At 34.2% G+C, this 18,995-nt stretch overlaps 2 protein-coding genes across 2 annotated transcripts in view; both read right to left on the minus strand.

The window, feature by feature from the left end:
- Nucleotides 1–721: 721 nt before the first annotated feature.
- Nucleotides 722–9,142, minus strand: fbl (fibrillarin). The gene is given in 9 exon segments (NM_213002.1): nucleotides 722–1,122; nucleotides 2,898–3,043; nucleotides 3,130–3,242; nucleotides 3,321–3,453; nucleotides 4,168–4,338; nucleotides 4,937–5,031; nucleotides 5,127–5,279; nucleotides 7,222–7,329; nucleotides 9,041–9,142. Coding segments are annotated over 9 exon segments (954 nt in total). The 5' UTR covers nucleotides 9,051–9,142; the 3' UTR covers nucleotides 722–1,097.
- Nucleotides 9,143–16,222: 7,080 nt separating this feature from the next.
- Nucleotides 16,223–18,995, minus strand: part of kcnj21 (potassium inwardly rectifying channel subfamily J member 21) — a 44,957-nt gene continuing 42,184 nt past the window's right edge. The window contains 1 exon segment of the mRNA NM_001089393.1: nucleotides 16,223–16,694. Within this exon segment, the coding sequence (NP_001082862.1) occupies nucleotides 16,351–16,694 (344 nt within the window). The 3' untranslated portion in view covers nucleotides 16,223–16,350.

The following is an 18,995-nucleotide window of genomic DNA, read 5'->3' on the forward strand; positions in this document are numbered from 1 at the left end:
CAGGGAGAAATCTAAATTCACTTGTATAAACCAGCACACAAGCAAAGCCCATTTTCAATAGATGATATTGGCTTGATAAAATTGATCAACCCTTTAAGAGACTTCCGAAAACACATCTGCAGAATAATACCACAAGTTCATTCGAGGCATGCATGCAAGTCTAAACCCATGGACACTTCAGTGCAGTAATGAGATAAAGGTTTTTTGAGCCCCTTTACTGGGATTAAAATCATTCTAGTCTGAATGTAAATGCAATTATGAATCGACATTGAAATTGTCAGCCAGCATTAAAGCAAAAATGAAATTTCACTCGCACTCAAGTAATTACATTCATTTTTCTGTTTAACACAAAAGGATATTTTCTAAAAGATGTTTGTCATTGGGTAACCATTGACTTGCACAGAAGGAAAAACAAACACTGTGGAAGACAATGTTTACAGGTTTTCATGATTTCTTAAAATATCTTGTGTTCCGCAAAAAAAACTCAGACTGTTGAGACAAGTGAAGGGTGAGTAACTGATGACAGAATGTTCAGTTTTGGTTGAACTACCCTTTTAAGGATTTATGCCGTAATGATTAATGGAATCTGCAATTCAAACATTAATGAATATGACTAATTGATTCAGCAAAAAAAGAAATCTGACTGAACATCACAAAGTTCTGTCTTTTTGAAAATCTACCTCAGCATGTGAGAAATGTAAAAACACAAACCACAGCCATATCAGATAAAAATGTTTTACTAAAAATATTTAAAGAAACAATAACAAAGGTATGCTTCTGAAAACTGTTGATCTAGTTAATCGAGATTCCAATAATTCTGACAAGCAAAACTCAAAATTCATCTCTCGGTACTGTATATTACACAGAGGATAATCATACAAAGAAAAAACAAAACAGAAAAACCCGGGAGCTGTGTTACTCTCCATAAAGAATATATTGCAGCGGGATGCACTCCCGTCCCAATGGATGCAGGAAAATGGTTCAGTTATATCAGTCTTTTGTCATCTGCAAACTGTGGGTCCATCTAGTGGCTGAAGCAAGAATTTCAGGAGCGAAGAAGGATGCGAACAAGAGATGAAAGTTTTCACAATAAATCCTTATTTCTTCCCCTTGGGTGGTGGTCTGCAAAGAGGATGGGAAACAATACTGTATAAATAAAATATGTATAAATAAAACAAACATTGTAGGTAAATTCAAGTCCTATCCAGACAAAGATGTTTCTGAAAGTTCCTGCAATGTTCCAGTCAAAAATATTTATATATTTATGCTTTTGTTTCATTAACAGCTGTGCTTCATTTGTGCTGAACAAGTTTTTGTGGTTTGGACTGGATGTTTATATGTGCACCAATAATCAGACTTACAGTAAGTTCATATCTCAGTCTCTTCACATTCCAATAGTAATGATTAAAGTAAATTATCTAAATTTATATGTATTTTTATATTCTGGGTAAGGCATAAAACAAAGCAAAAAGTGTTAATCCAATTAAATATTGTCGGGCCAACAATTCCCATAATTCTGATAAGTAGCCCAAACTGTCTGTCAGCAAATGTAGATTTGTAGCTCTGGTGACGCAGAGCTGCCACTGTTCATGTGCACGAGACAAACACAGTCGCAGTAAAATCAAATGCTAAAGCAAAACCCACTGAAATCTTCAGGTGAAAGACTGATGTGACTACTTTCAGTTGCAAAAGGCCTTTTACAGCATCAATAATGTAGATTTTATTTAAATTGAACAACAAAACATCAGCGCTGTTCCACCTAGCCTGCTTTACTGAGCTGAAGTTGGTTTTCTTTTCACGTTGGGTCATTTCTGAGTAATGACAGCCATATTTGGTCTGAAATAGCATGCAAGTATGGCTTAGTAATAAGCGTAATTCCTGCACACCAGCTGGCCAAACACTAAGCATACAGTAGTTGCTTTAGGACAGTTTGAGAGAGTGAGACCATCCTTGCATGTGTGAAGTATTGCACATTATGACAAGTTTTGCTTGCTACACAACTGAAAATGTGCTACACATAACACAGTTTTTTTCTTCTAGAACTGTAGTAATATTAAGTACTGTAAAGTTTTCAAACTGGCGAATGACACAAACTAGTGGGTTGTCTGCTGTCATCTTTAATGAGCGCGTGATTTCATGATTTCAGCAGGTGTGGCTTTGGACGGCAGTATCGTGCAGCCCTACAGCGCCCAGACTGCAGCTCTGCACAAAAAGTTTGGCCAAAGGAGAAATGGTCGCGTCCAACTGAGCCTGCTTTCTCTCAAAGATTTTTTTTCCTTCGCTTTTGTCAATTGTTAAAGTTTTGTTCCTTGCCACTGTCACCACTGGCTTGCTTGGTTTGGGACTCGTGTGCATCGATGGGTTTGCTCTTCAGTATTTGGACTTTTAGTAGTGAAAATTAAACTATACTGAACTAAACTTCTCTGAAAACTGGACGAACATAGTTTTTATTGAGTAGAACATCAATGTTAAGCTGCTTTGGCAATTTACACTTTAAAAGTGCTATAGAAATAAACATGAATTGAATAATTATGGCTAAATAAATTGATTGTTTCAATTATCAGCACCATTTCAACCATTAAACAATTGTAAATGTTTGCTACATTGTTCTTAACCTGACTAGCTATGTTCAATCATGATAAATATAAAGTCTCTTATTTGTTGTCATGCTTGACGATTTGGTTCATGTGATTCACTTTTCGAGCTTCTAAACTTTTATTAAGCGAGCATCGATGTGCAAACATTTAGGTCCACTGGAAAAATGTAGCGATAAAGGCAGCACTTAAAATGGCTGTCTCTCTTATCAGTGCACTGTCTACTGAACAAGGGAGCTGATTGTGGCGCACCCAATATCATAGTCGAAACAATTGTTTTTCATTCTATTCATCAAGACTTACCTGTAGATTCCGACAACGACAGCGTGATCTCTCTCGTATGGCTCCAGTGTGAGCTGCTCCTGAGGCTTCATATTCTCAGCGCTCATCTTCTTCACCTCGGACGCAAACACTGCTTCTGGAGCTGCTGTGGAGTCAATACAGTTCGCCTGAGGAAGGAAATATAAGTTTATAACTGAAGGACAATGAAAACATTGGCAGACCAAAATCTCAGGAGATTTGTACTTATTCTAACCTTGATTGAAATAACAAAATGGCCTCCGTTCTTTAGAAAATTGTGTGCGTTGAGGGCAACAATTCTGGTTTGGTCAGGCTGAGCAACATCAGCAAAGATGACGTCCACCATTCCTGTAAGAAAACAAGGCATCGCTTTAATAAACATTCATGTGTATTTATATCTCAAGTGCTCGCATCTCAGGAACTTACCGACAAGCATGCGGTACTTGTGCGGGTGTCGGGCATCTTCAATGATGGGAATAATATTGGTTCTTTTTTTCGCTACATTAAGCAAGTCTCTGCCCGATCTGTGTGAGAACTCAACAGCATACACCAACCCTTCCTATGGTGAGAAAATTAATGTAAATCACTAAAATGTCAAAGACACTTTCAGAAATACAGTGTAATGTCCTGTGGAAAATAATATTGCTTATTCATCGAAAAATCCCAAACTCTGTTTTTTTTTTTAACCAATTATAAACAATGCTTTAAAATGGAATAAAATTATTTTATTAAAGTCTAATTACTAGTCTAAACTAATAAAATTCTGAAAAAAAATTACTGTAAATAAAATGCATGATACAACAGTTGAAAAGTAAAATAGGAGCTAATAAAAAGTGGTAGCAAAAGTTATTAAACCAAATAAAAATCTCATTTATAATATTCTGTATCAAAAAAACTGGCTGCTTTAATATCTGTAAATTGCACCTGTTTTTAAACCCAAATATTTCTGTTAAAATTACATAACAGCTTAATTTTCAATGGTGACAGTTATGCCACACTCTACAGCATTATTAAAACAAAATATACAACACTTGAGATTTGTTTTAGCTGATTTTATGTGGACAATAAGGAAAGAAATAAAAAACAGAAAAAGAAATAAAGAAAAAGAAAAGAAAAAAGAAAGGGGAAGAAATAAAGAAAGAACAAACAAAGAAATAAAGGAGAAAGAAAGAAAAAGAAAAAAATGAAAAAGAAAATGAGAAAGAAAAAAAGAAAGAAAGAGAAAAAGAAAAAAAAAAAAAAAAGAAAATGAAATGAAATAGAGTAGACATACCGGTCCAACAATGTCAGAAACATGGGATACAGTAGTTCCTGAAGCGGCTCCCAGGTACATGACCTTTACTCCTGGCTTGATGTGGATCTGGTCAATACCTCCTAAAATGGCAGCGGCCAACTTTGACCTGAAAGGATTCCACGCTCTGTACTCAATCTTAGTTTCTCCTTCCTGAAGAAAAAAAAAAACTGAATCACTTAAATGAACATTAGAGAGTATGATGTGCAATTTGATCAGACTATTAATATGGCAGATATGCATGACCAATCAGTTAAGTAGAGAGATAGAAAACTGGGTTTCATTGATCAATAATCAACATTTACAGCAAACTAAATATATATTTACCTATAATAACAACAACAACGTTAAACAGTTAATTATAATTTGCATTTACCATTACGCAAAACATTCCATAACTAGTGGATTACAAAAGTCTCTCCAATATGGTAGGAAATAAAAGAAATGAAAAGTGGAGAATATTGACGGTGATTGATGACTGACGCAACAGAGATCTGCAAATGCATCTGATTGATTGGAACTAAATTTTATTGTTGGAATTGAACAAGTGGCAATAATGTGTCTATAAAGTAAATTACACAATCACTCGACAGAAACCCAAACAGGGATATTTCGCATTCATAACATGAATTTAAAAGGTCTTCAACATGCAGTGAGAGCTTTAAGACTTTAATGTGTTATTTTCACTTTTCCAACATGAGTAACATACAATTCACAGAAAAATATTACAGACATGCTTCTACAAGCTCACCTCGACATTTATCCTCTTCTCTCCGTACACAGACTCTCCAATCACCATGTTCTTTGTGACCAGAGCATCCTCCTTACCACGGCAGATAAAAACTCCTGCGATTTCCCCAAGAAAACAGGACCATTTAGCACATTTATCTAACAGCAAACTAATTCCCCAATTATTTGAGAGAGTACTGACTGTGTCGCACCTTCATGTCTATGGGGTTCTACGGTCACCTTGGCTCCTCCTCTAAAGCCTCCTCGTCCTCCCCCTCTTCCTCCTCCCCGTCCTCTAGGAGTGCCACGGCCTCCGCCTCGTCCACGAAAGCCACCTTCACCTCCCGGAGACTTGAATCCTCCACCTTTATCAAACAACAGACAAAGAAATGGATCAATGTGTGTAGAATCAAATCCTGTCAGGCAAATTTAGAACAAGAATCATTTGATTACATATTAAAAGACTATCAGAAGCCCCAAAATACTTTTAAACATCCATCCATCCATCCATCTATAGCGAGAAAATCAGTATTGAACACGTCATGTTTTTTTCCTGGGAATAATATTTCTAAAGGAGCTGTTGACATGGAATTGGACCAGATTTTGGTTAAAACCCAAACAATTCAAACATAAAAATAAAACTAAACTAAAAAAAAATGTTTAATAACAATGGAATGACGAGACGAATGTACTGAACTACTGAAACACATTTAATACTTAATATAAAAGGCTTTTTTGGTGATGGCAGCTTAAAGACGCATCTCATAGAGAATGAAGTCACATGAATTGCTCAGTTTTCCCAGACTTCAACAGTGTACAAATCTTGATGGTTCTGTGAGTCTTGTCTATCAAATCTGATCTTTATTTAGCAGTTTATACTGAATTCAAGTCAAGTGATTCGCTGGGCTTTTCTACAGCTTGATTGTCTTTCTCTGAAAGCATTGGAGTGTTTTGGTTCATTGTCTTGCTGAATTGTCCACCCTGGATTCATCATCATCATCCTGAAAACCGAGTTGGGCACCCGACACGCTTGGTCTTTGTTTTACCCATAACCAAATCATAAATAAAGATAAGCTACATACAAATTACCACCTGTCAATCACTTTTTCTGCAGGACTCTGACATGAATAGAGTGATCAGTGTCGTTATAATGGCAAACTTGGTCGACAAACTTGGTTGGTAAAAAAGGTGCACAACCAACAGCAACTAACCAACAGTATCTGAGGTTTTCGCTAAAATTACAAGCATGAAAGCAAAAGATTGAAGCAGTGTACTGATGCTGTGACACGTTACCTGATAGATTCAAAAGACCGAAGAGTCGTTAGATTAGAGACAGGACTAAATAAACATCACATTTAACAACTATAGCGAGACAAGATCCAATGCTACATCCTTGATAAACTGTCCGATGTGCACTGCTCTCTGGGGGTGACTGCTGGAGCTCAGCGTTAAGACGCGTGTATAGCCTACACTGCAGCGCATGACAGAGTGTGCTTGTGTGTGTTTGTGGTCATGTTATGTGCGTTTTCAGGGGTATAATGTGGAAGCGCTAGATGAAACGCCAGTTTACATGGATCGTTTTCGTTCTAAAATGCCATTTGTAAACGGGGCCTGAGTGTGTATTTTTTGCGAGCAGATTTGCGACAGGGGTGGAGGATTGTGATGTCTATCGGTCATCGACAATGGATGATGGCATCATCTATCAACCCAACCCTACTTGATAATGTAGATTTTAGACTAAAGCAGCTAATATTAATTTACAATGAGGAAGGGCAGAGGGTTGCTGAAGAACTACTGAGAGATTTCAACTGCTGCCTGGGCTTTCACTGTGGTTCCCTTTCTTCATGTGTTCAATACTTTTTCCCTGCTCACTTCATTTTATTTGGCATAACCTAATTTGTAAACTAATTAGATTTGTTTTACATATATGGATTTTTTGCTTGTTACTAACATCCAGGGAAAGATTCAAGTCAACAGCACCTTTAGAAATACATTTTCCAAAAAAAAAAAAATGGTGATGCGTTCAATGCTTAATATCCACGCTCTATTTATCTATCTATCTTTCAAACCATTGTTAGTGCGAAGGAAATAATCATTTAATATGTAGTATAATTGTAAAATCATTCATCATTTTATAAATTAAGCCAGAGTACTGTTTTTTTATAAAATACACTTTGCTAAAATGTAATACGATTTTCTACACATTTAAAATCACTTTTAAATTCTTTTTTAAAAAAAGCCATAAGGCACATGCAATATATATATATATATGGGAGTAAAATAAAACTGCTTTAATATCCTGCTTACCAAAACCACCCCTGCCTCCTCGAAATCCTCCTCTTCCTCCGCGGTCTCCTCCGCCTCGTCCCCTTCCACCAAATCCTCCACGACCACCACCTCCCCTTGGGCTGAATCCTGAAGAGAAATATTACTTTGATGAAGGGAAAGAGCAAAACATTTAAAAGAAAAGGAGAAAAAACGCATTTGTGGATCATACTATTACTAAACCAGTTTAAAGTTGCAAGTGACTCCTTACAATAACCAGAAAAACATTTTTTATAGTTTCTTGTTTTCACCGGGTGGTATGGTAGAGCACATTTTTAACTTTGCACTGTCCGAAGTACCAAAAACAAGTCTGCTGTACTGCATTTATGGAAACTTTTAATAAATCAAAATTGCATTCACACAAATTTATGAAATCCATTAGTAACCACATTTGGGCCTGAAGACATACAAAAACAAAACATTCATTTTGTAAAAAGCTAAAACTTTCCAAATGCTTAAAAAGCCTCAAAATATTAACTTTTTTTAATGGTTACATTTGTAGCATATATATTTGGTACAGAACCAATTAAAAGAAGTTACTTTTCATTTCGTGTCATTTTAGAATGAATTACTATTAGGTGTCAAAAACGTTTCGTAAAAAATATAAAAGTTTAGTCAGAATCCATATAAAAACTTTAATCCATATAAAATCAATTAAATCCATATTAAAAAATTTAGTCTATCTTTAATATTTAATATAAAAAATAATTGCAAAAACCTTTTCTGCATTCACTCAATGAACAGCTGCTGTTCAGACAACATGGTTTTAGTTGATGTTTCATAAATACAAAATAACCCTTCTCTTGGCAAATAAGAAGTCGAATGTCATGATATTAGAGCGCTAAATGACAGCATTAAGAGGGTTAAATGATTGAAAAAGTTTATATTCACACATTCATTCAGTGACAACTTGTGACATGTTTCCTATATTGTTTACTATAACGTTTGTACTTTTAATATTCGGTCTGAAATTACAAGCAAGTATGACTCGAATACATTGACACTGTATTTGACTGTAAATAACACAAGCACTACGCATTTAACTGTGAGCAATATTGTACTTTGATAGTCACTCGCTGCTAAAATGATTTCATTATTTAGAATTTGCAAATAATATTTTTGAGAAAGTCCCTGTGTGTGAATGTAAAACTAACTTTACCTCAAGTCCATGTGAATATACCCCACTTTTGGAGACCACACAACAAACAACAGTTACATCTCGCTCAAAATACATTCTGTTTTGGGTGTATTTATGTCTTTGTTCATCCACAACAACAAAACTACTTATTGTACAAGAGGAAAAAACGTGTATTCCTCTAACGTTACTTCTAATAACTCGACAACGCACAAACTCAAATGTACAAAAAGTTGAATAAAGTTACACAAAACTCACCATTTAAAATAAAACACATTAACTAGACAACTAGTTTCAGAAACAAAAGCAAACTGGTTATTATCTCTAACTAGTTAAAAGCCATGTGGGGCTTCAGCACCGCGTGTAACAGCATGGCTCGGTCGCACGCACGTGCAGCGTTGTAACATGTGTAACGTTATTTACATGTACAAAAATAACGTTATTTACAACAAAATCACTTTTTAACAATTCTACACCAAAGCTTGTAATAAATTAAATAACAATGCCATGACATTTAAAGAGAACGAGCGTTTCTTTCACAAAACTGCAAGTGCGTGGCTAACTCATCCGGCTAACTCTAAACCAACACTTATAAACAGCGTTACTTGGATTATATTTTATAGCGTTGACTTTAGCTTTTAAAATCGAAATGTGTACATAACTTACCTGGTCTCATTTTATCTTATTTTGTGCGGTTGTTTTAACTGTACGAATAGCTGGCGTTAACTCAGACCCGCTTTTCCTCCGGTCTACTGCTGCACTGATCAGGTGGCCACATGTGCGTCGAACGTCTTTACCCACAATGCACTTGAAAAAAAGTCGTGATTTTACTCGTTGTTTCGCCATCTAGCGGGAAACATTGCAGCTACAATCATGAATCTGCTGCCTTCATGAGCCCTTTCAGTTCAATTCCCAGAGACTTTTCGGCTATTTGCTACTAAATGGTGAGGACTAACGATAAAATCAACAACACTACTAATACAATCTAATATAGGCTAGTTTTCTGCTTAAATTAATACACAGCGGATGCCCTTCCAGCTGCAACCCAGTACAGGGAAACATCAATATACACACTCAAACTCGACCACCCGGAGGAAACCCACAGGGAACACGGGGAGAACATGCAAACTCCAGAACTGACCCAACCGGGACTCGAACCAGCGACCTTTTTGCTGTGAAGGGACAGCGCTACAGCCACTGTGCCACCATCGGTTTATTCCATATTGTAAAAAGTTCCCTTATATTATTCCATTGTCTTTCAAGGTATACAGGTGAAGTATGATTTTAAGATTTTATCCGGGTCTTACAAACTGGATGACTGCTCTCTAAAAAAAGTTGAGTTATTTATTTAACCCAATTGTTGAGTTAAAAATTTTTAGTACTTAGTTGGGTTATATTTAACCTTTATTTAATCATTCATGAATAACTCAACTAGTTGGGTTAAATGCTTGGTGCCTTGTTGGGTTATTTATTTATTTATTTTTTGGTTATTTATTTAATAACTCAACTAATTGGGTGTAAAGATGCAATTCAAATTAAATGAAATATATTTTCTAACTTAAATGAATACAAATGTATGAGTGTACATTTAGGTAATGTATAGGTACAGTTAAAGAAATCTTATAAAATGTATCTTAAATAAATCTTAGTCTTATCTTAAATCCCTCACTCATCATTGTGTTGTCCACTCGTAGGCTCAAGGCATATCTTTGTTTTTAAGTCTATTCTGGGTTTATTCCCCTCATATCTATAAACTTACATTTGTAAAAAAAAAACAAAAAAAAAAAACTCTCTAGCTATAGTCTTTGGCCTCAGGAAGTGTATTTGGGCCATTTCTTCAACTACTGGCACTTTTAGCCTTGTAAAGTTGAGTAAAAAAATGGTTAAAAATTATCGTAACATAGCCACATAAGTTTAAACAGTTTGTCTAGTTTTACGATCTGTAAGAGGACCAACTTAGATAAGAAGAGAAACATTTTTTCATGGTGAACTGAACAAATATCAATTCCATCACATCTCAATATACAGCTTATTTCAAAATGTAATTAATTATGGCAGTCAAACATTGTCTAAAATCATTTTTGTATATAGTTTAATCAGTCTTCCCACAATATATATATATATATATATATATATATATATATATATATATATATATATATATATATATATATATATATATATATATATATATGCATTTGTCAATGAAATAAATAGTTGTATGCTGAATTGTACACCTCTCACACTCTAAAATGTCATATTACTTTGGTTAAGAGCTTATTAGAAAATAAATAAACAGAATTTGTATATTAAATAGAGCATGAACTCATACATTGTGAATGCACTTTTAATGTGTGATGAGAACTTTTTCAATATTTTTTTTTAGAAATGTGTGTGGTGATGGAAATGACAGTGGTGGAAATAACATTTCAACAGTTTTTGTGAAAAACTTAAAATAGCTTCACCGATTGGCTTTGAACTGATACTAGCCTTTCATGTATACAAAACACTCTTATTTACCTTAATTTTGTTTGGTTTTTTAAAAACATCTTTGAAAGTACATGTTTGGTAATGACGTAAATGTATTTCCTTATCAAGCGATATTTACCTGGATTTTTCTTCAAGTGTTGTTGATAAAAAAGTAAATTCCCTCCATCTTGAACATCTTCTCAGATGGCACTATTCATTTTCATAGAAACCACCTAAAAAATCTTTCACACAAACCTTTTAAAGCAACATTACAGCATTGTGGTGGAAATGACACTGATAATGTGCGACAGCTATATTTTGTATAAACAATAATATTGATAATAGTCTCACATTAATACTAACACAGGGAGAACATGCAAACTCCACAGAGAAATGCCAACTGACACAGCCAAGGCTCAAACCAGTGACTGTGAGGCCAGAGCGCTACCCACTGCCCAGATTAGGCATTCTTGCAGTCTAAAAATCCTAACACAATGCACAGTATCTGAGAAGGATAATTTTATTAATTTGCTTTATTATTCACGTCTTGTATAAAACAGAACTGAATTGCAAACAAACAAGAAGCAATAAATAAAAGTGAAGGTGTTCCTCGAGCACAAATATGAGTGACACAATAAAAATGAAGAAATGATCCAAACAGTACCGCCAATGTCATACATTTTCAATAAAAGACAGAGAGACAATTCAGTTGTGCATTCTGTTTGTTGGGTGTTAATATCCAACGCATGTTTGTGTTACAGCCAGTGTTGGGGGTAACGCAAGTTACATAATAATATTACTTTTCTAAGTAACAAGTGAAGTAACGCATTACTTTAAAACAATAAGTAATAATTTTTGAGTAACTTTTTAGTTTAGTTAATTCGCTTTTAAAAAGTAAATAACTAAATTAAAATTAAAGTAGTCACAATGAATCACGCAGTCATTGAGAGAATGTGTTCATTATTTTGAACACAACGAAGAAATGAAAAAGGGATTGTGTCGATGGACAGGGATTTTACTGAAGACAAAAGTAGCAAACGCATTGCTTTAAACTTTCAATAATCTGTACGGCATGTATAGTTCTGGGTTTAGAACCTTCTCAGAATATATTATCCTAAAATGTATTTTTTTTCATGTGTTTTTAAAAGTAAATATAGGTTTAGATTATACTGCTAGATGTTATTAATTGCAGATCTACGCTATTTAAAAAATTAAAGAAAAAAGTTCTGAAAGAGGTTAAGCCTTAGTCAGATAAGATAAAAAGTAACGCAAAAGTAACTCAAAAGTAGTGTAACACAGTTTACTTATCATAAAAAGTAACCAAGTAACATAAATAGTTACTTCTTTTGTGGAGAAACTCAATATTGTAATGCATTACTTTCAAAAGTAACTTCCCCCAACACTGCTTACAGCTCATTTCTCATCTTTAACCCTTTGGCAAATCTGACTGCAACGGCAGTCAACAGCAGAGGTCGCTGTTCCTCACTGAAAATCTACTTGCTTCGCTGTAAAGCCCAACAGTCAACTTGATCAAATGAAATGAGTGTAGTTAACTCAAAATTTTCTGAAAGTTAACTCTACTCATTTGAAAATAGTTCTGAACTCAGTGTTGAAGGTAAGGAGCTAATTAAATACCTCATTACTTCAACCTAAAAGGAGTAAGTTAACAGTACTCATAAAGATTAGTTTTTTAACTCAAATGGTTTGTAGCAATCGGTTTCCTCAAATGGTTTGAGTTGCTTTAACTTATTGGGTTTTACAGTGCTCAGTTGGTTTGAGTTCTCTTCATTTATTCTTTTACTGAGCTCAAATTGCTTCGTTTACTCAAATGGATTAAGTTCACAGTACTCATTTGGATTAGTTTTTCAACTTAAATGGTTTGTTGCAATTGGTTTCCTCAATTGGTTATGAGTTACCTTAACTTTTTGGGTTTTACAGTGTAGCTTCAGAAATGACTTACTATACATGAGCACGTGTTTATGATTCGACACATGATGTGCAATTGTAAGCTTGTTCTATGCATAATCAATATTCCCTTTAATGAGAATGGAATGTCTTTTGTAAATTAAATATTTTTTTAACCAGCAATTTTACACAGAAAATGCTGTGGTTTGGCTAATAAGCACAAAAAAATCATATAATTCAATAAATAAATGGATTTAGAAATATTTATAAACCTCAAAATCAATGATGCAAGCTGATAGCATGTGTTAAGCAAGATATACATATGCATCTTGCTTACTGAAATAAACTGCATTTAAATTCAAGATATAACAGCTTATAAAGTGCCCCTATTATGCTTTTTGTAGATTACCTATTATATCAAATGTAATGTAGCTGTTTGCAAATGTGAAAAGGTTTCAAAACTCAATTGCAGTTATTGTCTCTGAAAAGAAGCAACCAATTCTGAACCGCCTGAAACGAGCCATCAGTAATTACAATCGATGTAGATTTGTAACACGTTTGCATAATGCCCATATATGGTCTTCAGTTGTTGCCAGTAAACATCTATTTAGCCCTCAAACATAGTAGCTAAAGAGTTTGATACATGTTTTGGAAATGTTGAGAAGACTCTTTCAGTGCTGTGAAAGCAAATCCACTTTGCATGTGTTTCCAAAAGATGAGGACTTGCTTAAATGTATACAATTAAACTGTTCACATAACTGAGGAAAACCTGAAGTTCAGGGGTCTCATTTATAAATGTGGGGTCCACACAAAATGGGGCTGGAAACAATTTTAAATCATTATTTGAGCCATAATCATTAATAAACAAATATATAAAAAAAATATACTTGCGTATGTTCACTTTTAAGAAGGTTTCAATAAATGTTTTATAAATGAGACCATTGATATGGTAATGTGGATTTCATTTTTAACATGTGCTGGGCCATATTTGACCAATCAGAGCAGAGTGCACTCAAACAGGCGGGGTTTAGAGAGACCCAATCCTTGAACAAACTGTTTCAGACACTTTGGACCCTGTTAGTCTTGTATTAAGATTGATTTTGTTCATTCCAATAACAGGTAGACAAATCACTTTCATTTCTTTTGTCCACCGATTGTCAGACGAGGAGGATTATGGAATAACTTTGTGAAATATACTTACTGTACAGTCAAAGAAAAAACCTTTAAAGTGCACTGAAATACAGAGTTTTTCCAGAGGGTGCTTAACTTTGAACTTTTATGATTAAAAAAGAGATGGTAATTATGATGTACTCTTTCTTTTGTTAAACGTTTTTATAGTTAAATATTAAGTAAATGTTAAAGTAATGAAATCAACTTAAAAGATTTTAGGAACTGATTGATTGATAACATGTAGTGTTTTTACGAGTAAAAGCTGTTTTTAATCACATGAACAGACCAATCATGTGAGACATTTTTTGGTGACTGAAGTCACATTTCTTTATGTTGCTTCGATAAAATAAAATGATTAACAGAGAAATATTTACTTTATACAAGAAACAGCATAGGCTAGATCAGGTGTAAAAATTGTGGAAAAAAATACTTAATGCTGCAATGTAGTCTACATTATGTAAGGGATAATCTAAATAAAGGCGGTTGTACTCACAGAGTATCGCCAGACAGGCAGCTGTTGTATAGGACTGAATGTTTTTTTTCTGCAAAAACAACCAGCTAGATCTACACCATCCCACTTTTTTATACAACTACTTGACACAAAACTAAACAACTCAAACATTGATCCGAGCTGTAACAATTTACTAACTTTGACTGCCTGCTCGACCAATGGTTGACCATGTTTTGACTATTTTTTATTGAGAGGAGTATCAAACTTAACTCAACCTGATTGAGCCATCTCTACCGTCTGGTACATACATACTGTGTGTAAAATCCACTAGTTGTCACCAACTCACTCAACAGCACCCGTCACTACATTGCTTCAAACTATTGCAGTCAAAAACAAAGAAATAACTCCTGCCATGTGAACTATTTTTGCTGATAATATTCAAGGTAAGCATATTTTTAACATATTATTACCCTCTAAGAGCCTTCTTTACAAAGTTATGTTATAGTGCCAAAAATATTTAGTATATTTGTAATAATTTTTCAAAAATTTGCTCAACCAAACAGTTGATTTGTCACTTTATGGTAAATGTAGAAAAGCAAAAGTAATGTTTTCATATCATTAAACAAAGTTGGCATAAACAAAACAACTGGATGTAGCCTAACATATTCAGATGGCGCCAAATGGTCAAAAACAGCAGCAAAATATTCACTAACTGCCAAGATGATTAGTAGTACCTGGATGACGCTGTCTTATTAGTTTGAGTGGTTATTATCATAGGAAAAACATAGGAACAGTGGTGTAGTCCTAAAAAAAGTGGTGTACTATATTGTCCACCCAACCCAAATGATGTTGGCAAAGAAATGCCAAAAGTCACTGTTTCTTTAATTCATTAGCAATATATATATATATATATATTTAGCATAAGATACCTGTAGCTATTGACTTCCACAGAAGGAAAATAAATACTATGTAAGTCAATGGTTACATGTTTCCAGCTTTCTTCAAAATAATCTTTCTTCCTTTGTGCTCCACACAATAAAAAAGCACAAACCATTTGGGAACAAGTAAAGGTAGAGTAAATTATGACAATTTTCATTTTTTTTGGGTGAACTATCCATTAAAAAAAGAAAAAATATTAAAACAAATGTGTTAATTTTAAAGAGAAATCCTAATAGTCGAATACTTTTCGATGCATTATGTTTAGCTAATTTTCCCCCTAGCAGACCCGGAGATTGGCTGAGTATATCAAGCTGTGGTGAAATCCAATTGTTTAACTCTAGAGGACTTGTAAAAAAAAAAAAAAAAAAAAAAAAAACATTTGTCATCCAATTAAAGGAAATGTGAATACACATAAGTTAGGGAAGTTTAATCAGCAAAACAAGTGAGTATACCAAGGGTTTACCCAATTATTGATCCTCAGAAGATGTAATATCTAACAGCTTGTGGAAAAAAGTAGGCTACGGAGTATACGTGCGTATAGCCCCGACTACACCACTGCATAGGAACGCTGTTATTGACCAATCAGAATCAAGTATTCCAGAAAGCCGTGTAAGGAAATAAAAGTGCTTTTGAACCGGGATTAATCAAACTAATGATTTAAAAAAAAGCTAAAAAAAAACAATATTTGAGTATTTTGGGGCTGACAATCCACTTTAAAGGGTAAAACTAATAGGTTATCTTACTTCCCTCATGTTGTCCCAACACCAATCGATTGTGTGGAACCCAGCATTTTTTACAGTGTATGAATGTAAACCCAAAACAATATGATAAACCTTGAAAACAGCATAACAGGGGCTACTTTAAGTATTTTTCGCAAATACTTTTGCAAACCTTAATGCGGCGTTGCTCTATTCTCCAAAGCATTTAGTACCAGTGTGGTTTTAATGACAAAATGCAGACCTACAGGCCTAGAGATTAGTAACTATCTTCAGTTTAAGTGAGTTTTTCTATCTTTCTGCCACACGGGGGCAGCAGCAGACCCTCATTCATGCTCGATCTCCATTCTGTTCACATCCCCATTGCTAACAGTCTCTTCTGCGTCTTCATCTATATTCTCCTCCTTCTCCTCCGGCGTCTCAACAGGGCTTGCTGGCTCCGCTAGGGCCGCTGGAGGTGAAATAGGGGGCAGAGGTATGGATTCCCCTTTCTTGAGCAGTTCTGCGAGCTCTCTGGCGGAGCAGGATGGTGTCGGGGCGGGATAGGTGTGGTGGAAGGTGTCATAATCCACCTCGTAGAAACCCTCCTCCAGTGAGAGCACAGGGGTGAAGCGCTCGCCCCACAGCACCTCTGAGCTCAGGTAGGAGCTGCGCGCCTGACACGTCATTCCTGAGGGAAACAAGGAGGAAGACCAGCATCAGGTCAGCACAGACAAGAGTGGAGGCTGATTTTAAATGGCCAGGTGGGCAATCATGAATAGTTTAGTACAAAAATATAATATCAAGTATTGAAGAAGCAACAAAAATAAAAATGATAGACTTAAAGCAACACTCTTGATGAATTAAATCTGAACAGAAGAGTTAGCAAAAAAGAATTAATTCATTCATTTATTTTCCTTCATCTTAGTTGCTAATTTATCAAGGGTCACCACAGCACAATGAACCGCCACCTATTTTAGCATATGTTTTAACTCAGCGGATACCCCTGCAGTTGCAACCCAGTACTGGGAAACCAAAAAAAATTACAAACTATAACTATATTTGACTATATTTGATATATTTTATGTTTCTCTTGGTTCTTGAATAAAAATGAAAGACTTGAAGCAAAACACGCTTGATTACTTAAATCTGAACAAACAAGTTATTGCAAAAAGAATTACATACAGTTGAAGTCAGAATTATTAGCCCCCCTTTTAATTTTTTTTCTTTTTCAAATATTTCCGAAATGATGTGTAACGGATTCAGGAAATTTTCACAGTATGTCTGATGATATTGCTTCTTCTGGAGAAAGTCCTATTTGTTTTATTTTAGCTAGAATAAAAGTTTTTTATTTTTATAAAAGCCATTTTAAGGTCAAAATTATTACCCCCCCCCCCCCCTTTTTTTTTTTTTTCTACAGAACAAACCATTATCTGTACTGTTACTATTGAATGATAACTCTCAATTTCCCTTAAATGCAAAGGTCCGTAAATTTTGGTTAGCTGCTTCAACTGCTACATAGAAAATGTTTGGTACAAAGGTGGAAACCTCCTCATGATCTCTCAGTTAAGCACTGGTTACATTCATTATTGGAAATATTGTATCTGGAACTGTCATCAGCACGGATCAACCATGCCAAAGTGGACATTCTTACGGCATGGAAAATCTACATATGCAACATCAAAGAAATCTTGGACACTTAACCCTCATCTGATGCTATGGATGACAACTTAATGGAAATTATCTAACAGCTTGGTCCAAACTATAGTTATTCTGTGTTTCCGGATGTGCGTATAATGGGGTGGGGGGATGGGGAATATATTTGGGGTTATATCTGTTAAAAGTATTTTGTTATCTGATTGTAAAAATTTTATATTCTCACTTTCGGAAATAAAAAACTGAATTACAAAAAAAAAAAAAAAAAAAGAACAAACCATTATTATACAATGACTTACCTAATTCCCCTAACCTGCCTAGTTAACCTAGTTAACCTAGTTAAGCCTTTAAATGTCACTTTAAGCTGTATAGAAGTGTCTTGAAAAATGTCTAGTCAAATATTATTTACTGTCATCATGGCAAAGATTAAATAAATCAGTTATTAGAAATGAGTTATTAAAACTATTATGTTCAGATATGTGTTGAGATAATTTTCTCTACGTTAAACAGAAATTGGGGGCTATTTTTGTTTCTCTTGATTCTTTAATTATGACACAAATAAAAATTAAAGGCTTGAAGAAACGACTCTCTCTGTGAATTAAATCTAAACAAACAAGTTATTGTAAAAACTATTAAATTAACTACATTTGATTTTTTTCTTTCTTTTGATTGTTGAATTATGACACAATTAAAAATTAAAGGCTTGAAGAAGCAACTCTCTTGATTACTTAAATCTGAACAAACGAGATATTGCAAAAAAGAATTAATAACATTTTAACTACATTTGATATTCTTTATGTTTTTCTTGATTTTTCCTGTTCATTAAATTTTTTTGTAAAATGTACATTGAACAACAATTCAATTAAATTCGTCTTTATTCTTATAGCACTTTCACAATGTAAGAAAAGATTGATTTTTGAAAATATTATAGAAAACATTCACTTAAAAGAGAGCTCTGAGGAGTGTATTCATTTAAGCTGAGCACTCTATTATTATATGGTTTGATATATGCAAATTATTCCTTTTATTAACATGATGCAATATGTATACAGTGATGGAAAAAATTTAATTTAACATAATTTTTGTTTGTGTAAACAAGTGGAAAATGACAAATAATCAAAATAAAACTGCCGTGTTTTTAGACTGGCTTATGTGAATTTTTAGACAAGACAATACCAATATTTAAACTTCAGAACAGTTAAGAATGTTTGGTGGAATACTACCTGATTTTTCAATAACAACAAATGGAAATAAGAATACAATAAAACAAACAAACAAATAAAGACAATCTAAATTAAATGATTTTATTTTGAATTCGGGGGAAAAATGTTATAAG

Source organism: Danio rerio, chromosome 16, assembly GCF_049306965.1.
Source record: "Danio rerio strain Tuebingen ecotype United States chromosome 16, GRCz12tu, whole genome shotgun sequence".
In the NCBI taxonomy this organism is placed as follows: Eukaryota; Metazoa; Chordata; class Actinopteri; order Cypriniformes; family Danionidae; genus Danio; species Danio rerio.